This window comes from Xenopus laevis, chromosome 1L, assembly GCF_017654675.1.
Source record: "Xenopus laevis strain J_2021 chromosome 1L, Xenopus_laevis_v10.1, whole genome shotgun sequence".
Classification (NCBI taxonomy): Eukaryota; Metazoa; Chordata; class Amphibia; order Anura; family Pipidae; genus Xenopus; species Xenopus laevis.
Window position 1 is genome coordinate 66924975 of NC_054371.1, and position 25161 is coordinate 66950135.

A 25161-nucleotide genomic window follows, 5' to 3' on the forward strand; every position below is an offset into this window, starting at 1 on the left:
AAGCCCTGCTTATAATGAAGCCATACAATAACATTTTGAAATTGAAAGGGATTGTCCATTTCAGTGTTCCCCCCATACATTACAGTGAAGGTCAGAAAAGAGAATTAGACACAAGGTCAAGCTTTTAACACAAATGAATCACGTCGAATATGCTGTTTCCTGATTAACATCTTCCAGTAACATGGCCCAGTAAAATATCTTATTAAGGTCCTTTACAACTTCAGCTACAAATCATGTCAAGTAAGTTAGGAAAGGAGCACATCCATAATTGACTCCAACATATAAGATAATGAATTATAAATGATGGTAAAGCAGATTGAGTATAATTTAAAAAACATTTTTTATTTAAGAAAAAAATTTGATTTTAGGGGACTATTATTAGAGTAAGAGTCAGAACAAGGCAACACTCCTAGAAATTCAAAAAGACCAGGACCCCTGTATTATAGTGGTGGAATTTCATGCATTAGGGTGTGCCCATCCTGCATCCCTCCAGCTGCTGATAAACTACAACTCCCAGCGTTCCACTAACAGCTAGTGGCATGCTAAGAAATGCAGTTGAACAGCAGACAGAGGGACACCAGACGTTCTTGATTAATGTACAGAAAATATCTAAGTCACGCATGTTTAACATGTCAGTTGGCAAATGTCCTTTCTACCTTACCCTAAAACCCCCCTGGTTATTATTCACACGTATCAAACTTTACGTTTATATTTCGCACAGATGCCTCAACATGTTGTTCCATTTAAGCAAATCACTATCCTTTGATGTATAGAATTAAATTAGGTGACAAAAGGCACCATGTAATGTTAAAATTACATTTACTCCATTCGTATTTCATTATTTCATATTAGAATTTGCTAAATAACCTTTGAAAGAGTCGGAAATAGTCCACAGATGAGAAACGCTATCAGTATGCATGTGGCGGCATGAAACTGCAGTTGAAGTCAATCACCGTGGTTTGAGCAAAAATCTAATATTAATTTGCACTCCAAAACTCTGCCAGTTTGTCAGCACCAACATGACTGAGCAAATAAGCTTTACTTAAGCCAAGACAGACATCAAATAGAGAGAAACACCCTTTTTTTTTTTGCTATGGCATATGACCAGTTTTTCTTCTGACTGTTCATACTTTGTGTACAAAGAGATCATTTCACATTTCTGAAAGGCATAGGAATCATGTGATAGGTGGCTGTACTGGTGATGATTGAAATTTTCTATGGTTGAACTTAGCACAAATAGGACTATTGACTTTAATGTTTTTATGGGTGCTGATCTTACGCATAACAAGAATAAACCTTCACCCTTTTCATGTTAAGGAAAAGAAAAAACATTTATGCCTCAAATTCTTTCTAAGTGTACTCAGGCTCATTTATTAAATGTGGGCAAATTTGCACCTGGGCAGTAACCCACAGCAACCAATTAGAGTAATTAGCTGTGTTCTGTCAGCTGCAGGGAGAATAATGAAAGCAAAAACGTGATTGGTTGCCATGGATGATTGTCCAGGTGCAAGTTTGCCCTCTGTGTTAGTAAATGACCTACAAGTGCTTTTATTGTGTCCACTTGAAGGCTAACCAGTCCCAAAGTACAGGGATCCATTTGCGAGATTTGATCCATAGATGATGAATCTTTGCTATATTGAATGGATGTAAGAGTAAATATAGTTGGATGAGGAAGCTGTTAAACTGTGTTAGCGTAAAAACAAATTGCTTAATTGAAACCCTGCATGACCCTGACCGCAATATCACTATACCAAATTCCTATTTTTATCTGCTGCCAGATCTTTCTTGTAACGGCTTTAATTCCAGTCATTTTGACTACAGCGAGCCCTGTGTTTCTCAACAACAACCTTTTTGGTCCATCTGACAAAATGGACTATATTCCCAAATGACTAGTATATAATGTCATTAAAAAAAGCAGGGCTAAAACAATGGCTTCCAGCAGCTTTTTTCTGCGATGATTATTAAGCAGGGCTGGCAGGCAGCATCAGAGTAAATAACATAAGTGAATTTAGCAGCAAGCAAATGGCCACCTATAATCTAAACCTCTCATTTTCTCTTATAAATGTTCACAGCTAAATACATTTCTCACAACATTGATGCATTTAGTGAAGCCATTACATTTTGGTGGTAAATGCCTTGCATGGAAGCCATCAGCTATTTTTTAATGATCATATTTGCTTTACATAAGAGACGGGGCGCTTTAACTTATTTACAGTGGAACAGCAACAAAATTGTCAAATTGGCTTGTCCCTTCGTTAATTATTTCTTAAAACCTACATTGAAAAGTACAGGCTCTTATCTCATAAACACCTTTTTTATGAGCTGAGATCTTAAGGTGTAAATATGAGCCATGCATAGCTCTGCGTGTTATCGGTAAAGCCTTAAAAACACAGCAGAAAAGCATTATTCTTTTTAGAGCTACAAATAATAACAACATAAAATACACATAAGGATTTGTCAGCTGCCATTAAAATGCCTAGTCTACTAAGGGGCAGATTTATTAAGGGTCGAATTGAAAATTCAATTTTGAATTTTCAAGTTTTGTTATGGTCAAAACTCTCAAATTCGAATTGTGAATTATTCAAATAATTTGAGTTTTAATTCAAATTTCAAGATTTATCACACTCAAACCTTTTGAGTTCATGTATAAGTCAAGGGAAGAGGTCCAGAGACCAATTTGGACATGTTAGTAGCCTTCCTGATATTCGAGTTTTTTTGGAGAAAAAACTTGAATCGAGTTTAGTCTAATTTGATTCATGTTTTCGAGTTGGTTAAATTCGTTCGAGTTGTAGATATTCTATTTTTTTTTATAAATAACCCCCAGTTGAATTTCGAGTATATTCGAATTTAATAGAGTTTTAAAAAACTCACTGACAATGGTGCAATGGAGTTGCTTTTGGCAATGCTGGGCTTATATGATCTTCTGGTTGCTAGCTCAAGATTTACTAGAGGATCATGATTACCTTTTGGGCACCTCTGCTCTACGCATGTTTTCTTTTGACTTAATTGGCTTTTTGCAGGTTAAATTGCATTGGATGGATCATCACTTCCATGCTAATTTATCCCCTCAAAATATAACTTTTTGTCATATTCTGGTCCAAGTTAATAAATGGGTGGTGCACCCTAGTGAAATTGTGTGTGCTGCTCATGTTTCCATGCAGATTTGGTACATAGTGAAGTCCAGAATGGCATCCAGAGATCTTTTTGCACCACTGGAGCATCTTACACATGTGGGGAAACTTCCCTTAAATCAGAGTATGCAAATATGTTACACCTAAAAGGCTACTCCAATTTTCCTGAAACCCACCTTGAGATGGACTGTCAAACAATCCACCAGGATATTATATGCAATTGTGGTTAGATTTATATAATAGACTGTGCCTTACCACTGAAGACCTCATCACCCAACAGGATATTAGATACATTTTTCAGAGACTTTTTCAACTATCATTAGGCAGCACACTAATGTATCAATCATATTTGGAGAAATTACAGCATTTGTGTCCCATACCACCCTAGAGCAGATTATCCTTAATAATCTGATAATCTTGTACTGCTTCTGTTTGAAATCGGCCACATTATTTTACTCTGCTCATGAATAGTGACGAGTGAAATTTTTCGCCAAGTTTCACAGCAAAAATGGTGACTCTAATGGGTGAAAACATTTGTTGCGCTTAAAAAAATTGTTGCGTAATTTGTCAAAAATGTTGCCGCCCATAGACACATTTTCGCCAATTAGCGAATTTTTTGGCCAAGCGAAATGGGACAGATTCACCCATCACTACTCATGAAGTGGTTGGGTTACCATGATACATGAGCAAACCATTATATAATTTGCATAGTCACATAGACTGTACTGTTCTACTATACACATTTATATAACAAACTTAAAAGCACTTTAATATGAACTACAAAAGATATGCACAGGCTTTTAATAATTAAAGGGGAAGTCCATGCCTTCTAGTATAGGTCAATTTTTCTTTAAAATAAACTGTATCTGCTTTATCAAAAATGTATATGCCCTATACATATATAGTTGCTTGATGCAAACACTTTCTTACGGCCCATGGCACAAAAAGCATTTTTTGAGGAGATCAAATATCAGCCACATTAAAGGGAAAGACTTTGTCTATGGCAACTCTGACCGCAAGTACCACACAAGAAAATAGTCCAGAGTGATACTCACCTACAAGCACCAAAACAAGCTATAGATTATGTATTTTACATTCAAATGAATGATAAGTAACTGATGACAGAAGAAGATGTTACCAATGTCCTCCCTTAAAGAATTATGGGAAATCAAAAGACTCCATAAGCAATTGCTCAAATTCCCTTCAAGAGAACAGGAAAAAGGTGAGGAAACTCCCCTTGTACTTTTAATGCATTAAATAAAGCTATAAACCCGAAACATTTTTTAAACATAATCCACATTTATTTTCCTTTTCTCTTAAATAAACATTCATAAGTCTACATAATATATACCTCGTACAAAAATGAGTTTGTGATAAAACATCAGTGTCCACTGGTTAGTATGCAGTGTACCAAGCACATGTTCATACGCGCCCATAAATAGTGCCTAAGTAAATGGGTGACTGTATAACCTTGTGTCTTCAAGGACATTCACACACAGCCCATCTGTTCCCTGCTGGTGCTGAGCATTTATTTGGCACAATGTTGCCTACGAACTGAGAGCTAGTTGCGCTTCTCCTTCTATTACACTGCAAGGATCATAATATGTACTTACTGAGATAAGGAGGCTTGTAAGGCGCTCTGGTGCCGGAGAGCAGGCCATCGAGTTCCTTTCTCTCCTGGTTGCTGCCTCCTCCATTACCATTTCCATTTCCAACCCCTGTCAGCCCTTGCAAAGCCTTCTCTTTGCCAAATGTTGAAAATGACCTCTCCCCTCCAGGCTGCACCTCGGGTGTTTCAAACACCTCTGTGTCTGGAACGGAGTCCATACCGGGCACATGAAGGTTACTGCGGTAGTCTGCCGCCTGGCGGCCATCAGCAGAAGGTACAAAGGAAGGCATCCAACAGCGGTCTGAGTGACCCAATGCTTTGCACTCTTCTGTGCAGTTAGAGAACAGATCTGTACCTATGGAGCAAAAGGAGAGGATATTGTGTGAAACATAACATATTCTTATGTGAAGGCCACTATTCTAAATGACCAATTGCATTAAGGTAGTTTCAGAAGCATCTCACATCATCCTTAATTCCCACGGATAAACTTTCCCAGAAAAACGTTATTAACTCTAGTGTTATCACTGTGTCTACATAAGCAACAATGTCAGCTGAGGCTTAACAGCATTGCAACGATATTTTCCACCAAAAATACAGATAACTGTGAACACATCAACATCATGGGAGGATATAAGCTATCCAATTAGACATTCCCGGGTGAAGGGATACAAGTCAAAAGTGAAAACACCTCCAAGTTAAGCTGTAGGAACAGGGAGAGCAGAACTTTAGTTATATTGTGCTGCTGAGAATGGGAAAAATTAATTAGCCCTAAACAATGAGGTAGGACCTCAAACAAGACTAGCAGTGTTTTTAGGGTTTAGCTGCCTTCTAATGATTTAAAGGCACATCATTACATATTTACTACCACCAATGCCTCTATTAAGTGTGTTAAAAGTGATCTATATTTCAAAATATTTAGCTTTCCCCAGCAAGGAAGGGAATATGTTTTTATGCTAAGTTTCTTACACAAAGGTATGATGTGTAATACAAAAAGGGCAAATGTTATGCTGTGATATAGGCACGCAGCTTGAAGAAATTTACATAAATTAACGAACTGAAGACCCACTTTGAGCATTAAATAACTGTTTCCATGTGACATTTATTACTTTAAAAGCAGTAACAGCCTGCCGCATGATCCACATAACGTAATTAAGAAATTCCTCAAAGCACCGGTTTTTCACATGGCAAAATCAAATGTTATGCCTACACTCTTCCTGTAAGGCTGACATATGACACAATGTTTATACTAAAACAGTCTTGTTAGATTCCACCCCCCTAAAAAGGGCATACATAAAGTTTCCATTATATTCTTTCAGAATTAAGTTCCATAAGTTTTATAACTTGAATCTTATGATCATAAAATCACATTAAAGCTTGTTCATTTAGGGGCCACAGCCCGGAAAGCCATTGCATAAATGTCTGCCTTGTTTGTTTTGATGATGACGTTAGTAGCTTGCATAACAAGTACATTCTATCTTCCTAAATCATGCTAACTGTGTTCTATGCCTAAGACCCAAGATAAGGGGTCAAACATTCCACAGAGTCTGCTTGCAGCAAGCCTCTGGCACCACCATGCCGCTTAGCTCCCATTTAAATAAAGAATTGCTTATAGTAGGGTTGTTTGCTTAGAGTTTTCCATTTTTTAAGGAATATCCTATACACTGACATGTTAGGCATTGAATTATTGTTAGGTGCCGGCCAAGTCCCAACTACAGATTCATTTCACTCTTGTTGATGATCATTGTAGTCTTCCTGATCGCTACATGCAAAATATGGTTTCTGAAGCTCAGGAAAGACTGTTATACAGCTCAATCTATTTGTTACATGTTATACAGCTCAACCTATTTGTAACATGCAGTGTTGGACTGGGACACCAGGGGCCCACCCAAAAACCTTAGACCAGGGGCCCATTTTCAGTACTACTATTCTTCTTCTCCTCACTCAACCTCTATTCTCCTAGTCTCTATTCTTTACATACTATTATAATATAATCTATTATTCCATCTATTTAGCCTCTTTGTTTTCAAAGAAAAAGGGAATGGCCATGGAATAGGCCAAATGTTTAGCAGCACAAGGGCCCACAGACACCTGAGCCCACCGGGAGTTTTCCTGGTATCTCTGTGGGCCAGACCGACACTGGTAACATGGGTGGAATAATGCCCTGTTAATTAAGGAAAACTGGAAATAAGAACAATTCATAAAATTGACCCATTTTACTTTATGAGAAACGTAACCATTGTGAGGTTTTGACGATAATTACGTTACAGTGCCTATACTTTGGACTTCATGTATGTTGACTAATAAAACTAATCTACATACAGGGGTCAGCAGTAGCACTGGTTGTGTCTTAGCAGACTGAGAGTGATTGACTGATGGAAAATCATTTACAGTTGATCACTCAATAAAATTTATCACTGTTAGGATATTGGGGTCACTTTGTCTAGGACATTGGCAGGAAAGGACAGCAGTACATTATAGCATCACAGTGTGATAATGACATATAGCATCGTTGCATAAAGAAACGTAAAATTCTAGTGACAGCAGGGGTTAGGAAGGGGTATTCTAGTTAGGTCAGACTCTCCCGGAGTGCTTTGTTCCATGGAGTGCTTTTTGTCACACTAGCTGTAGGTTTTTGTAGCCACATTGATAGATGGAAATTCCTATCTGCAGCTTCCATTTCTGCTATTAAATAGTTTCAATGATTTTTATATATGTTTTGAGGTAAGAATGTGCTGCCTATTCCCATCCATCACTCATTTTGTCAGGCTGTCTACATTTACAGGTACAACCACTTACATGACAGAAATCTGTCTGAATGTGCTACATGATATAACTGAATCCATACAAACACAGCATATATGAGCAGAACTAGTTTTAGAGTAGATAGCAACCTTTGGAAAAAAGTTGGTCACTCTTAGACAAGTGTTCACAAGTGTACAAAACACATTGATCCCTTTCTCTGCTATCTGTTTTAAACCTAGCTTCAATATTTTGGGTTTCAGTGCATTCTTAATTATATAAAATACCAATGTTCTTGTAATTTGTACATGTATTTTTGTAAAAGGAAAATAGCCAGTCTGGTATCTCCCTTCCTTATTTCAGCCTGTTCATCTTCTACACAGTCCAAATTTATGGAAGTAAAGACCATTTATATGCTACTTTGTGAATGCAGAGAACTGAAATGTGAACTGTCTGAACTTGCTGGAATGGAAGATTACTGGAAAAGAACCAGAACCAGACAAATCAGGCAGAAACAATGCCCAGGAAGAGTAGAGGAACTCATAAAGTCACTGCAGGTGCACAGTTACTTGACCAATGTTAAGGTCACCCTGGTACAGTGAAACAAATGTAAAGTGTAGAGCCATTGATCACGTTCTTATTCAACACCAAGCCATTTATACCAGCATTCCAATCTCTAGCACTGTTATAAATATAATAATATAGTAACATAGTAAGTTTGGTTGAAAAAAAACACATGTCCATCAAGTTCAACCTTTTTAATTTTTTTGCCAGTTGATCCAGAGGAAGGCAAAAAAAAACCCATCCAAGGCCTCTCCAATTTGCCTCAGATGGGGAAAAATTCCTTCCTTCCAAAATGGCAATTGGATCAACTTGTACTATGAGCTATTTCCCATAACCCTGTATTTCCTCACTTGCTAAAAAGCCATCCAGCTCCTTCTTAAAGCTATCTAATGTATTAGCCTGTACAACTAATTCAGGGAGAGAATTCCACATCTTCACAGCTCTCATTGTAAAAAATAAATATGCTATAAAATATGCAAAATTACCACCTTGGAAGACTCATCCTGATTGTAACTATGAAAACAACAATGTTCCCTGAGCAGTGTGATTGTGCAAAACAGTATAGTTTGCACCAGAATGACTCAAAGTACACAAACACAACAAATTGTGTAGGCTACCATATATTTTGTGCAAACACAAGTTAGTACTTGATTGGCATTACATTACACTTTGGTACAGTTGAGCTTCAAAATATAGAGGGAAAATTCCTCTTCACATACTGTATTCTTTGACAAAAAGTACAGAGATAATAAAGCAATAATTGCTGGATGAACTGCCCAAACTAGACTTGTTTTTTTTTTTCAGCTAAGAAGTATGTATGAAGGTATATTTTTGCATACACAACCTTAAAAAAAACAAACATTGCAAGGACGATGAACTGATGGTAAACATGTGGGCAATCCTATAACCTGAAAGACAATGCATTTATTAATAAGAAGAAAATGTTTTGGCTGATATTGAAGACTTTAAATGGAGAAATATGAAAACGGAGCAGGCGGAAGTATCTTCTAATGGAGTAACATAAAAATGTAGCAAAATGTAACACTGCATAGAAACAGAAGTGACAAAGAGGTCAATCCACTGCCTGATATAAAGACTGCCTGGAAACAATATTATATCCACAGCTCTGCTGTCATCTGTTGTAGCCCATTGAGCCTATTGAGAGTGCATGCCAGGCTGCAGCAAGAGCGCATGATTAGCTTGAACACGGATAGCTAGAGCAAGGTGAGATGCAGTTGCTGATACTATCGACAAATGCCTTAGATCTTTTCCTGCAAACACTTGTCCCTAGCATCTCCTGGCAGTTTTTTTCTCCTTGTCCTCTAAAGCTATTAAGATTTCAGATGACACATAACACCTTAATTGACTGATTTTTTGGCTTGGCACTTTACTGAAACTGTCCTGATAATTTCCTATCTGATCGGATTACAAACACAGAGTGCTTGTCTTTCCCCAGACATAAATTCCACTGTTATGTATAAACACTTCTAAATGGCACGAGATGGGTTCACAGTCAGACTCAGACTGGCAATATGTAAAAATTGACAAATGCCAGAGGGGCTGATGTAAGATGTCATAGATTGGTGCCTAATATTGGACTTATGTGAGACAGCTGTGGCCTTTGTGTATTTGAAATGCCATTCTAAATCCAGACATGTCCCAAGTGATATAAACCACAGGAAAAAAAAAAAGGACAGGCGGTTTGACAAAATATAGCAGGAAAGCAATATATCAAAACGAATGCAGCTCTTCCTCCTAATGCAGGGCTTTGATTTGTCAGAAACTACAAACCATTACTGCCTCAACCAGATGCAGGCAAAGACTGTGTACATAAGGCACATGGCTGCTGATTGATTTATACTGTGCCTTGCTCGGGAGCTTTGTTTTAAAAGTGTTGGGGGCCTGCTAGGCTTGTGAATATATCACCAAATGTATGGAAATGGACATTTGCACTTCAACTGTGCACTCGATGGGAGACATAAATATTATACAATGCCTGGCAGAATGATAGAGTGCTACAGGTATACAGAGGGAATATTAATTGGGGGGGGGGGGGGGGGTTGCAGGGCATTAAGCTTGCCTCTTCCCAGTACACTTTTTATAAACAGTTTGCAACAAAGTTTAAACTGGCATCTGTCTGATAACTATAAACTGTGTCTAGACACTAAATGGTATTTTAGGGATTCTTAAAGACATTAAATGGAGAGCTTTGTCTTCACTGGCAAGCAATACAGATCCATAATTGTAACAGAAAAAAGCCTTCCCTTTTACAAGAAGTTTTATTTAATAACTGTATGGCCTCCAGAGTAGACTGACACTAAAGCATACCAGAGGGCCTGTACTGTGTGACAACAAGCCTGATTTTATGATCTTTCAGTTATTTAAGCCATTCCATCTGGGGCATGACTACAGAGGAAGCAGACCCTGCAGCTGCCGGGAGGCCCAGGAGGTTTAGGGGCCTCATTAGACCCTAATACATATAGAATTTCAATGAATATTGGTAAAACAGGTCAACCTTTATACATTTTGGGGGCCTGAAAAATAATATGCTGTGGAGCCCAGTAATATCTAGTTATGCCACTGCATTCAACTGTATGTCTTCTCTGAGATACTTGAGCCTCCAGCCCGAAACACTGAATTACTGGCCAAACGCTATACTCTGAGGCTTCTTCTCTGTCCTTCGAGAAACTGGACCTAGTACCTGCACTGTCTTTCAATAAAAGAACTGTTAACGAAATCTAGTCTAGTCTGCAGTCTTGTTCTTATAGTTGCTTGTAGTTTATCTGCTGGTAATTATGCTGCTGATACTTCCAGTGCTGCCTGAACCTTACTGCTTTATAAATAAGCACCAGATACCAAAGCTTTGTGTCATTAAAATAAATGATCCCAAAGTCTGTTCAATTTCCTCAGCTAATAGCCTCCTTGCCCCAGTGCCTTTATCAGAGACGATCTTTATTCTGCAGTCTCTCAGTGAATCAAGGGAATCGGCCCCCGTTTCTGCTTAGCATTCCATCAATGCGCTGCATCCTAATTACATTATCACTCCCTGGGCCATAAGCGCACTTTGAAAAATAGAAATAAGAAAAAAAAAAGAATCTAAAATCCTCAACATGTGTTAAAAGGGCGCAAAGCGGAAGGGCTTTATTGCAGATTAATCTCTCTTTATAATGACTTTTACTTGAAATGAAGTAATGTAGCACACAGACTCTGCAACCTTCCACGGATAAGTATATGCACAGGGCTGGCAAGAAATTACTGATCACTGAGCTGTTGAAGAATATACAGACGGGCATGGAGCTGGGATTAAAGAATCCGTAGGGGGTGCACAGGAGGGGAGGAACAGGAGCTTCATAAAGGAGACAAAACTATTTTACTCCTCAGAGCAGGAAAAGAAATAAGAATGGGAAGATTTGACTTTACTGGGGGGAATATCATGTACTGTTGCCCTGCACTGGTAAAACTGATCCGTTTGCTTCAGAAACACTACTATAGTTCATATAAACAAACTGCTGAGTAGCAATGGTGGAAATTTAAATAAGGCTATATGGCACAGGTTAAATAGTGGATAACAGATAACATTATGTTCTACAGAGCTTATCTGCTATATACTGTGTAACCTGAGCCTTTTCTCCTTTGAATGGCTGCCCCCATGGCCACACAGCAGTTTATTTATATAAATAATTGTAGTGTTTCTGAAGCAAATACACCAGTTTTACCAGTGCAGGGCAACCCTGCATTTTATTTTTATTACTTTAAAACAATTTAATTTTTTGTGGTACTGGCCTTTAAAGAAAACGGAACTGTGCCTTCACACAGAAAATACTATGAACTGAAACCTGATTCCGATAAGTTAGAAAAGATTTAACGAATAATGAAATATTTTGTCATGGTTGCTAAGTGACGCTTAAAACTGGCAGAAACAACACCAAAAAAAATGCCGGGAGAGCTAAATATATATGAAATAAATTGCAGATCTGAATTCAAGTCGGAGTGAATGAGTCTGTATGGGAGAATTGACATCTATTTATACTCCATTGTTTGCTCTCCCTGGGAGAAGGGCAGAGGGTTCCAGTGGGGGGAGAGGGTGGAGGACTCGGAGCTGGTGCATCTACAGTGCACTGGGTCATTAACTCCAGACAGAGATGAGTTATTTATATCTTCCCATTTCCACTAAAATGCAATTAAACGAAACGTTTATTAGGAAACTGACCCTAGATCAGGTTTTATAAACTTCTGCCTTTTACTTGCACCACACACTAACCCTAACCCCTCAGCCTGATTACCTGCGCGCTCCTTAGCTCTGTGCTATAACCACTCAGTGGGGCTCATTTATCAAAACTAGGCAAATGTTCCCATGGGCAGTTAGCAATAGCAACCTATCAGTGAGTAGCTTTTTAAAGCCAGCTGCAACTAAAACAATGAATGCAGCAATTTGGTTGGTTGCCATGGGTTACTGCTCATGGGCAAATTTGCCCGGTGTTGATAAATGACCCCCAGAGTCATGGCAGTGTAATGGAAGTGAGTTGCAAAAAGCCATGAAACCACATGGGAGTCTATTCAGACAGACAGTTATGTTGTTGAACTACAATTCTCAGTACGCTTCACCCCCCTGGTAAAATGCTGCAGTGTAAGTCCACTTGTTGGGCAGCCTGTTTACAGCAAATGATGGCCCTTTGACCAAGATCTAATCCATTGCCTGTTTAATCATTACTAGTAGAGAATCCTAAATCATACTTTAATGCTCACATATGTCTCCAGAGGCAAATTTTCCAACCACACTCCAAAGAGCGCTTCAAATATTAATTTGACGCCGAGGAGCTACAGGATTAACTAACAAGTGTGTTGACATTTCGTCGAGCTCAATGGACTGCAGATCAACAATTAGCATTTCTTTATGAGGTCACTGCTTCCCTTGTGCTCATATCATATTATTGATCGCTCATGTGGGCGCTGCTTCTGCAAGTGAATAACTGTGCTCGCATTAAATAGGGGCTAAATGCTGAATTCCCTCGCGAACACCGGCAAAAAATGCGAACAGTTCGCGAACTGTTCGCGAACTTCGAACATCCGAAAATCGTTCGATTCGAACGATCGAAGGATTTTAATCGTTCGATCGAACGATTTTCGTTCGAATCGAACGAAAATCGTTCGATTTTAGCGATCGAATGGTCGAACGATTTTGACGCGAACGCCTATTGGCGAACGTCGCGCGACGTTCGCGAACTTGCGGCGGACGCGAACAGTCGAAGTTCGCGCGAACTAGTTCGCCGGTGAACAGTTCGCTACATCCCTAATTCCAAACACATATTTGTCTTTTGTCATTTGCTAATGCATCTAAAGGGTCATTTCCAAGCAAAAGACACAATGAAAGAAAACATTACTCAAAGCAACTTTCCAATACACATTAATCACACTTTTTTTGGTGGTGATTTGAAAGCTACTTTTAAATGTTGTTAAACTACAATTATAGCTACCAGCATGCACACCCTAGCTCTCCAAAACGTGTATTGTCCGGTGCCCGGCCAAAAGGGCCTTTGCTTGACAAAGGGGATCACCCCGAAACGTTGCATCACGCAAATAAAAATTTAGCAAGGGTTATCCCTGCTTGCAACTAAAGACCTGTGTGCCGGTGGAATTATTCGTTCCGTTAAACTACAATTCCCAGTTCACCACACCCCCTGGTAAAATGCTGCAGTGTAAGTCCACTTGTTGGCCAGCCTGTTTACAGCAAAGCAGTATGTGCCTTTCTATTTTCTATTTAACATTACATACCTGCGTTGCTTCAGGAGTCTTGAAAACCTGTTTAGAATGACATTTTCAGTTTTGGGGTGCAGTTCCCCTTTAATTGTAAATATTTTGAACACAGTTGTGGTTTTTAATAACAAATTTCAGATGTATTGCTGCTGTTGAGCTATGTATGCATTGTTTGAATAGGGAACTGGATTATTTCTCTATACTTAATAAAGCCATAACAATATCTACAGGCCAGCTCTCTAAATCCTTGAAGCCATTTGAGGAATGTGGGTCCCAAAGCATGTCTGATTTAAAATCAGCCACCATGCTACTCAATTGCCCACCACAATGTTGAGCACATTAAACCATGGATCTGAACCACTGGCCAGTAAAATTGAGAGAGACTGGAGGTAGAGTTACCTTGCAAATTAATGGCCACTTTATAAATGGACCGTAAAATTGTCAAGAAGAGCAAATTACCTGGAATCAATGATATAGCAGAGAATTTTTTATCAGAAATGCATATATGACCAAATAAATATCTCTGCTTCTGGGAGGCCCACTAAGCCAGTCACATCATAGAATTATCAACCACTCATGCATGCTTGTGGCTCCTGGGAATTTACTAAAGACTCCCTTTGTAACTATACTGCAGCGGTAACAAGCCACAAGGTTTTCCAATCATGTCTATCTAGATACCACAATGGGTATTCAAACTGACATTTTACTATCCAGCTAAGGATTTAGAAAAAAAATGCTCTTTGTATTTCCCTGGTTGCTGGGTTTCATATCTGAAAGTAAATGGTATTGCTTGACTAAGCTAAGCAACAGTTCTACCTTTAAATAATTAACCAATGGCAGTCACAAATATTAGTGTCACCACTCACATAGAAAGACTAAATTATACTAATATCTGCAGAATAATTTATGCCAATACAGTCGGAACTTAGAGACAAATAACAAGAACCCTATTCACATATAAGGGTATATTTTCCTTTAAAGGGGTGGTTCACCTTTAACTTTACTTTTAGTATGTTACAAAATGACCAATTCTAAGCAACTTTTCAATTGGTCTTCACTATTTATTTTAATATTTTTTTTTAATTATTTGACCCTTTATTCTGACTCTTTCCAACTTTTCAAATGGGGGTCACTGACCCCATCTAAAAATAAATGTTCTGTAAGGCTACAAATGTATTGTTATTTCCACTTTTTATTACTCATCATTCTATTCAGGGCCTATCCTATTCATATTCCAGTCTCTTATTCAAGTCAATGCATGGTTGCTAGGGCCATTTGGACCCTAGGAACCAGATTGCTGTAATTGCAAACTTGAGAGCTGCTGAATAAGAAGCTAAATAACTCAAAAATCACAAATAATAAAAAATTCAAACCAATTGCAAATTGTCTCAGAATAGCACTATTTAAAATTAAAGGTAAACAACCCCTTTTAAAGGAAATTTCTAACCAACCAATTGTTACTGAATACTGAAAGCAATATCTATTTAGCTGCTTCTGAAACAATGTAGCAGAAGCCAGCTGATTATCAGATAGAGAACTGCCTGTGATAAAGAACTGTCTTCTGCTACATTGTTTCAAGTTGTTTTGATAGCACAGAACAGAAACCTAGAAACAAATATCGATTTCCAGTGGCAAATACATTTATAACAAACGTTTACATTGAAAATGTTGGAATTTAAATATACTGGAAAGTTGCTAATCTTCTTTCATTATGCAAATAGGATCCCCTTGGGGGTCAGTCATTAAGGAATGCGACATTTTTGTATCTCCTTTCTTTGCACATTACTTGGTTCCACTGACACTTGGCACATATAATCTGCATACCATGTAATTACCTTTAATTACAGTCAAAATGTTATCACTTGCTAATGTAAACACCAAAACAAACACAACATCAGCAAATGGTCTGCAGGCAAAGCCCCCCTTCCAAATGGTGCCAGTTAAACTGCCTATTCCATACTCCCAAATCTCTGGCACCCAAATGGCTTTATTCTGATAACAAGGATGGTTTGTACAAACACTTGGGTTGATATAATGTAACCACTACATTGCCCATGATTTGTTACCCCAACAGGCACTGGCATTTATATGATATGTCCTGTCCTTGGGAAGCTCGCTATCTACAGCAAGACAATCAAATACAGTTTTAAAAATAGACATTGCAAACCAGTGACCACCAAAGGAAGTGTCGTGTGTGAATATTAATATTTCCCCCTAGGGCCTAGCCCTCTGTTTTTAACCTATTAAAGTGCTAATCTGCTTGGTGCACATGTGTCCTCTGAGAATTGGGTTCAGGAATGAATAACTGCTCTGTTCAGAAGATAACAGCTCCTTGTCTGATCCCTGTGCCTTGATGCATACTTCCCTACAGAGAAAATCGATTTTTAGCATTACAATATGGTGCATGTTATATTATACCTTCATCTGTGGGGCGCGTGTATGTTTAAAATCAATTATTTCAGTTTGCCTGTTGGAATGGCACTCCATTCCCTGAAAGGGCTTAAGATCAAGTGGAGAGAGAGGCCCTCCGGCTGTGGCTGAACTATAGATCTCAGGATGACACTGAGGTGAATGCTGGGAGTTGTAGTCCAACAAAGGAAAGCCTTTGGAGTTGAAAAATAATTAAACGGTTTATAAATATGTGAAGCTCCATAGCATGAAAGCAAGTGCCCAGAGCACAACCGTGAGGGAGAATATACATTCTGCATAGTGGAGCTTTACATTGAATATATACTTGTTGCAAATTTGCATATTGACTGTATTTATCTTCTGCATTTTTATCTTCTGCATTTTTATCTTCTGCATTTTTATCTTCTGCTTCCCAGCAACCGGTTATATATACATAGCATGTGTATATAAAATAGCAGATGTTAGCTAAGCATTTCGGTGCTTCCTAATTACAAGCCATTATGCTGATAAACTAACCTTGTTTAAAGCCTCCCTGGGACTGAAAACAACTGAAAAATAGCAAAAGGCGGCTACTGTCTGCTGCTAAGCCCTAACATTAATAACGTGTTCGCTAATCAAATAGGGCGAGACAGATCTCTTTAAGTCAAAGCAACAATAACTCAGGGTCCCAGATACAGGGCGAGAGAAAAGAAAGGAGCCTCTGTGTTACTCTTAGTTAGTGAGCAGCTTCCCAGACACTAAATAGACGCTCTGTTCACTTCAGCATGAAGTCCCACAAGGAGCAGCGACCTCCAGGGATTCTTGGCTCTTCTGAACTCTCATTAGGCCTGCATATTAATGACTTGCTTAAATAGAAAGGGGCCTTTTCCATTCAAAGGGTTTCCCATCGCCAGGGGATACAATGCACTCAACTCCCGTGCGAGCCAAAGGGCAGCACAGATCTTCCCATATCTGCAACAACGTCTGCTTGGGCAAACCCTGCCTTGTGCCTGCTGCTGGGGCTTGGCTAATAAGGTGCATATCAGTGCATTGAGACTAATAGATGGCATGTCGCGCGCTGGGACAGCTGGAGAATTCTATAGTCTTTGCCATCAATCGCAGGATGCATTCAAGGTCCTGAGAAGCCGCACACGCATTAATACAGGGATGCGCCGAACCATTGAATTTATTGCGTGGGAAAAAGTTTAAGTAATTATTATGCACCCGCCGAGACTTTCTTAACCGATGACAATCTATGCAAATATAGAAACGATCATGAATACATAGTCTAATCAGAGAACAAAAAAAAACGCCTAAACACAATTTTAAAAAAAATGGAAAAAAACCGAGACAAGAGATTGACAAATAGATTAGGACAGACAGAAGATATACACATAAAAAGTTAAAGACCAAGGGACAGATTAGACGGGCAGATGATAAATACAGGTGGATTGATCACTAGATGGATAGATATAGACACATACTAGATACAGATAAATGTTTAGACAGATACATGTGTAGACAGATAGATGGATACGAGATTGACAGACATAGAGATAGAAAATAGAGATACGATCGATGATAAATACTTAGACAGATGCATAGAAAGCTAGATACATGAAGAAAGAGAGAAAGAAAGAAAGAAAGAAAGAAAGAAAGAAAGAAAGAAAGAAAGAAAGAGAGAAAGAAAGAAAGAAAGAAAGAAAGTGATAGATACTTAGACCGATGCAGAGAAAGATATATACATGAAGAAAGAGAGAAAGAAAGAGATAGACAGACATAGAGATAGAAATTAGCAGAGACACAAGATATACACACAAAAAGGTAAATACAGAGCCAGTTAAGATCGATGATAAATACTTAGACAGATGCATAGTATGATAGATACATAAGAAAGAAAGAAAGAAAGAAAGAAAGAAAGAAAGAAAGAAAGAAAGAAAGAAAGAAAGAAAGAAAGAAAGAAAGAAAGAAATTGATAAATACTTAGGTGCATAGAAAGATAGATACATGTAGAAGAAAGAAAGAAAGAAAGAAAGAAAGAAAGAAAGAAAGAAAGAAAGAAAGAAAGAAAGAAAGAAAGAAAGAAAGAAAGAAAGAAAGAAAGAAAGAAAGAAAGAAAGAAAAAAAGTGATAAATCTTTGACAATGATGCTGCATTGTTTCACTATGTGAGAATCCAGAAATGCCCATACAATGGTAGCAGTAAAGTGCACCGATAGTTGAATGGCCCTTTGTGTGGGAAAGCAGTGGCTGTATGGGAAGCTCAAGGAAAACTCCAAGACCAAGCATTAATGCATGTACATATATCTGTGTAAGGAGGACGGTATTACTGTAACTGGTAGTGAAATATTTTCGCGCACGGAATTGTACTTGAGTCACTTGATAATGAAATATTTATAACACATTTCACATGAATAAACCCTTTATCGGGCTACATTGATTCAGTTCATATTTCATATTGATGGATTATGACATCTGTGATGTAGGCAGATTTTTGACACACTTTATGGTTTTTTTTTTTGTAATGTTCCAGGAAATAAAGGATCAGTTATTTTAAAAATCAATTTGCCAACGAAGTAGCTGGGAAGACACAGCCAGCAATTAACCCCTTCTGCACAGATGCATGAGCCACATTTATTTTGGGGATATCTAGCACCCCTCATACTGTTGCAACCGTTTTTTTTGTTTTGTTTTGTTTTTCACACTCAACTTACCAGAAGATTGACCTCGATTTGTGGCGTCGTGATCACTGTCTCCTTGTTCACTGTCTCCATGACCACTATCCTTAGAGCTCACTATGTCTGCTTCTTGGAATGCAGAACTGCAAACAGAAACAGCACAGTATTGGGGTGATGAATACACTGAGCAAAGGGAATATTCGTCTGCCACCCTATGGCCATAATGTGTAGTGCATTACACAGTAGTAGACATAAATACACAGTCAATATATAGAACAGTAAAACTGAACAGCGGTTTCATGTCAACCAAATAGTGCTAAGCTACACTATAAGGGAGTCTTCATCAAAGTTTTCATTTGTGTCAGAATGTTACTGTAGCCCCTTTTACATATTCATGCAACTGACTGCTAGCTCTTTGGAATAGGATAAGCCTTGTGTTTATTTTGCAAAAATACTTTTTGTATTTGACACAGTCTGCTAGCTGTACCCTTTCTTGTAATTTGATGTTTTTTAAAATTTGAAATGAAGAAAAAAATAAAAAAAATGAATACTGAATAAAAGTCATCATAATGGGCTTTTCCTTACATACTATGTTGTGCCTGGGATTCCTTCTGGTTACAATGTTATAAACGCACCAGTTGCTTCCCTTCATTAAGTTACTTTGTTACTGTTACATTTATAACAAAGGGTAATAGTTCCCCTCAACAAAATTAAACAAAAATAGCTTTTGCATGTATTATATACGGCACCACTAAGATGATATGATTAGCGCTGTTCCCACTGCCTGTTTATGAGTATAAATAATAATTATGTCTAACATCAAATAGGCAATGACAGGTATGTTTGAAGACGTTGACAGGGATTAGTAATTCAGATCCTGGTCCTTTCATTGTAGAAGGAGTGTCTCCTAGATGAAAGCACCGGGGTCTGACTCATGGGAGTCTGGGAGGATTCATGTGTCAGCTTTGGTCATGACCTTGGACTTGTCAATTCATCTAGCTGTGCCCCAGGCACCTAGACTGCTCCCCCAATGCAAAGGACTCACTACCTATGGAACTAGCAGATAAAGAAATAACGGCATTTCATCCATGGATGTTGGTAAATAGTGAATATCTTTGCCTACCTGCCTAGGCCTGCTACAGCTCATTACATTACATTTGGAGCCTGTTGGCTGGCAGTCAGTCAGCCAGCAGCCAGTTCAATGATTATCATGGTCACGGCCATGGCCAGTACACAAACACAAAGACTGAAGAAGACGTGTCCAAGAGCAGTCCATACCTGTTTACCCGTCGTGGTCTGTCAACTAGATAACTGAGTTCAGTGCGCTGTTTGTTCTAGAAAAACAAATGAGACACAATTGGACTCTAAAACCAGTGCAAGCAAATATCAACAGCTCGGAGCTACTGGATTGTTTGATTAGAAGTATATAGAGAGCGGGGAGGGAGGGAGGGGTGTTAACACTTTGCAGCATTTATTTTGTCTCTGCCAGGCATCACACTGGGGGTCATTTATTAACACTGGGCAAATTTGCCCATGGGCAGTAACCAATGGCAACCAATCAAATTGCTGCATTCATTGCAACTGGCTTTAAAAAAAAGATAATCACCGATTGGTTGCTATAGGTAACTGCCCATGGGCAAATTTGCCCTGTGTTGATAAATGAGCCCCACTGAAACATTGAAGCATGAGAAATCAATCACACAACTCATAAGCCAAGTTTGGAGGATCCTCTTCAGCTTCTACTAACTACAACTCCCAGCATCCCTTACTACTAAAGACTGGGTTGTAACTGATGGACAACAGCAACCAGAGTGGTACCAGTTCAATGGGCGGGGTTTACAGTAGCTCTTGTTTACTGTACTGTATTAACCTTTCTCCAAATGAATGCTCCAAAATAAGTAATTCCTGGACTGTACATTAATACTTCGTCGTGTTTGTATTCACTCCCCTGGAGAGAGAATGGGTGGTGTGTTCTCATAGCCAAAATGATTCAGACTAGAACCAATAAATCCCTTGTCAGTGTGATTTACAAATAAGGATCTCGGTTAAATGTGTATGTGGGTAAATCCAATACATCCTTATGTGTCAGTGCCAGGCTCACTTCATTCAAATTCAAGCAAAAGATTTCTATGGGAATAGCAATGCCCAATATACACTGCTAACGACATACACCGACACAGACAGGCAGACATACAGCTTAGGAGTGTTTACCCCTCCATGTATGTGTTGACTTGTGTATGTGTGTGTTTAGTGTGTGCATATCATATTGCCTTATTGCAGCTGAGAAGAAGGAATCATTTGAGTCAGTTTCACAAACATCATTTGGGCATGTCATGCTATAGAAATCCCTTCAACAGAAAATTGGAAAATCAAAGGAGGCAACAGTACAAGAAGATCTAAGGGGATTTAGCTGGGTAAATAAGCGTAGAAAGGGGATTTACAGATAATAAAGGATCAGAAACATCTGGTTACAAAGAGGAAAGTTCCTTATAACGTTAACGTATTAAAATAGCTCAGCTGCAAATGAATCAGTGCAGCAGGGATGTACGTGATACTCATAAGCAATTGGCTCATCCCTGATCTCAAAGCCTGGGACTTACCTCGCTGGACAAGATGCTTCCGTTGGAGATGATATCTGGTTGTTGGTCACTGTACCCTGTCACTATGGCTCCGCAGGGGTTGTGCTCGGTGTCAGTGCTCCTGGAGGGGCTGCACGGCTTGAGGAACATCAGGTCAGTTTTGGCAGACTCTGGAGTTAGACACACCTGGTAGCAATAATTCTGGTTGTGATGGTGAGACCCGAAGCTGCTGGAATCCTCCACAGGCACTTGGGTAGCGCTGGGCACATTGGAGCTTTGCACCAACATGATGTCCGACTTGCTGAGCTTCTTCTTGCGAGCCCTGGCTTGTCTGCTACAGCAAGAGCAGCAACACATGCAGCAATCACTAGCCAGACAGCTGTAAATGTTCAGTTTCTTCTCCTTCTGGCACCTGATGGCCAGCACTATCATAGCTAGTAGGAAGATGAAGGAGACAGAACCTAGAGCGATTATGAGAATTAACGTTAGGTCCAAGGCTGTGTCACTGGATCTGCTGGGCCTCTGCTCTCCTCCTTGTCTTTCCACTGAACTGTCCACAATCTGGACTTGGATCAGGGCAGTTGAAGACAGGGGCGGCTGACCATGGTCCCTCACTTCCACCACCAACTCGAATGGCTTGTGGGGGTCTCTTTTATTAGTTATTTTACGCGCTGTCCTCAGTTCTCCAGTCCTCCAGTCCATTCGAAAGAGACTCATGTCATTACCCCTTAATATACTGTAGGTGAGTCTGGCATTCTCCCCCTCGTCTGAGTCTACAGCCACAACACGGGTGAAAAGGTAACCGGGCTCAGCTGTCCTGGGGAGAAATTCTTTGGCAGTGCCATTCCTGCCTTGGGGGGACACAATAGAAGGGGCATTATCGTTCTGATCCACAATGATAATATTGACAGTTGCATTGCTGTATAGAGGGGGTGTCCCCCCATCCCTGGCCTCGACCATAAAACTGAAATCCTTGAGTTGCTCATAATCAAAGGTCCTCAAGGCGTAGAGGTAGCCGTTCTCTGAGTTGATGGAGACATAGGTAAACACTGACATGCCCTGAATGTCGCACTCCAGGATGTGGTAGGAAATGTTGGCGTTTTTTTCCTCATCCTTGTCTGTGGCACTGACAGCTGAGATATAAGCACCGGGGACGTTGTTCTCTATGACATACACGTTATAAATGGCCTGAGTGAAGCGCGGGGAGTTATCGTTCACGTCCGCTATCTGCACCTGGATGGACTTGGAGGAGCTGAGAGGCGGGTTGCCCCTGTCTCTGGCAAGGACTTTAACAGTGTAGGTGGCCATTGCCTCCCGGTCCAACGTCCCTTCTGTCACGATGGTGTAATAGTTCTTATAGGAGAGTTTCAGGCGAAATGGAACGTCTCCCACGATCTCGCAATGGATCTGCCCGTTCTCATCCGAGTCCCTGTCTGTGACGCTAAACAGAGCCACCACAGTGCCCGGGGCGGCGCTCTCACTCACAGACTCCTTCACTGTACTGAAGCTGATCTCGGGTGGGTTGTCATTGAGGTCGAGCACCTTGACCAGCACTTTACAATGTACAGGCACAGCGTTCGGCCCCAGGTCTTTCGCCTGCACGTACACCTGGTACGAGCTGCTCTCCTCGTAGTCCAGTTCGCCTACAATCTCAATGCGACCAGTGCGAGGGTCAATCCCAAAAACCTCTCGCACCCTAGGGGAATTGTGGCTGCTGAATGAATAAACCACCTCCCCGTTTTGACCTTCATCCTGGTCGGTGGCGTTGAGCTGTATAACAAGGGTACCCGGGGGCGAGTTCTCCGGCAGAGACACGGTGTAAATCTGCTGGTCAAACACAGGCACGTTGTCATTGGAGTCGAGCACTTTGATGGTGAGCAGAGCGGTGCCTGTGCTTTGAGGGGTTCCCCCATCCATGGCAGTGAGGACGTACCTGTGGACGGATTGCTGCTCTCTGTCCAGCTGCTTCTTCAGCACCAGCTCGGCGAACTTGCTGCCGTCCCCTTGAGTCTGCACATCCAGGTTGAAGTAGCTGTTGGTGGTGATCTCGTAGGTGCGCAGGGAATTATTCCCCACGTCGGGGTCGTAGGCGCTCTCCAAGGGGAAGCGGCTGCCCAGGGTGGCGCTCTCGGATATTTCCACCTGGATGTCAGATTGAGGGAAAACCGGAGAGTTGTCGTTGATGTCAAGCACCTCGATCTCCACTCGGAAGAACTCGAGGGGGTTCTCCAGGAAGACCTCCAGGTGCAACATGCATGATGGGCTCTGCTTGCAGATCTGCTCCCTGTCTATTTTTTTATTCACGTACAGCACCCCATTGTCCAGGTTCAGCTCCAGGTAAGGAGTCCTTGAGTTGGGCGCAGTCTGGAACCTGCGATTGGAAAGTTTTGTAATGTCCAAGCGCAAATCCTCGGCGATATTCCCCACGAAAGTACCATGGTCCCTTTCCTCCTGCACCCTATAGGAAAGCTGGGCGAGAAGCCCCTCCGCGGCGCACAGTAGCAACAACAACCCCAGCATCTCCAACACAGGAGTAGTGGAAAGCAGCCAGCTAGAAAAGAATATGGAAGGCAAAAAAATAAAAAAAATAAGCTGATGGGTTATTAAAAGTGCACTTTTTTTTTAAATCCTTTTGCACACAGTGCTACTGGCTTAGTGTAAATGAAACGCAGCCAGGCGTCCCCTCGTCAGGATTCCTTGCACCAGATTCAGCACAAATCCATTTCACAGATACATCCAAAATCAGAGAGAGAGAGAGAGTTTTATTTCTCCGGCTCCGGTGTGACCCCTTCCATTGCCCACCGCCTGTTACATCCACTGCCACATGATGTCTCCCCGCCGGAGATGCTCAGATTTCAATTATTGATAAGTGTCAGTGATACATTCACTCGAAACAGGGGAAACAAGGCACAGGTTCTGTTTCATTCACTTTATTGCCTTTCCCGTGTTGCACACACACACTCCATGCTGTCTCCTGTAACGGTTTTCACTTTCAGCCTTTAATCTGTATTTCTATACTGAGTGCAGTTCCTCGTCTTCCCCAGTTTCTTGGATCTCTGCTGGCAGTGTCTGAGCCGCTTGCTCCCAGCTTGGCTGTTTTTGCGCAGCGCCCATCTTCTGCCAACCAATGGGATGCCAGTGACACAGGAGGGGGCGGAGCGTCGGTGGACGTCACTGGCTCTATGGAGTGGAGGAGGGGAGGGAGCTGTGCGAGGAGAGAGCAATCGGCTCCCTATCTCTAATCCTCCGACCGCGCTTTTGCCTCCAGGGCCTGACATTAGCAACCTCTGCCAGACTGAGATTGTGTGCAGCCCCTCCCTTATTCTGGGACATCACACAGGGGAAAGTTCCCTCCTTGTATCAGCTGCTCAATGGGAAAGTCGGAGCTGGGAAAGCCAATGAAGGGAAAGTGGAGGGCAAAGAAGTGCTTGTTGTGCCACTAGATACTTATAATGTACTACATACACTATAGACCCGTGTAAGAACCGAACTGTCGCTATTTATCCCGTGTAACTGAGGAGCAATAGGCTTTTTAGCGTCTGAAGCTAAAGGACAAGTGCAGTCATTATGTTAGTGCTGTTTAAAAGGGGCAGTGGTGGGACAGGTACATGAACCAGGTGCACAAACAGTCGAAAGAAATCCGGCGTCAATGCGCTGTTGATTCCCGTATTGTCGCGCGTATGAATGAAAGCAGCAGCCCCACATGAATGGGCTTCAGTA

General features: G+C 40.5%; 1 protein-coding gene across 2 annotated transcripts in view; it reads right to left on the reverse strand.

Moving 5' to 3' along the window:
* pcdh10.L (protocadherin 10 L homeolog) overlaps positions 1 to 24535 on the reverse strand; it is a 68674-nt gene extending 44139 nt beyond the window's left edge. The window contains exons 1-4 of one of the 2 annotated variants that reach the window (XR_001932848.2): positions 21463 to 24535; positions 20141 to 20196; positions 18899 to 19005; positions 4745 to 5095 (exon numbers count right to left, since the gene is read on the reverse strand). Coding sequence is in view for 1 of the 2 variants with exons in the window: in XM_018231833.2 (XP_018087322.1) it covers positions 4745 to 5095; positions 18899 to 19005; positions 20141 to 20196; positions 21463 to 23961 (3013 nt within the window). In the remaining variant the exon portion in view is untranslated. The remainder of the gene's footprint in view (positions 1 to 4744; positions 5096 to 18898; positions 19006 to 20140; positions 20197 to 21462) is intronic. The other variant, XM_018231833.2, reaches the window with a different exon arrangement.
* Positions 24536 to 25161: the final 626 nt, after the last annotated feature.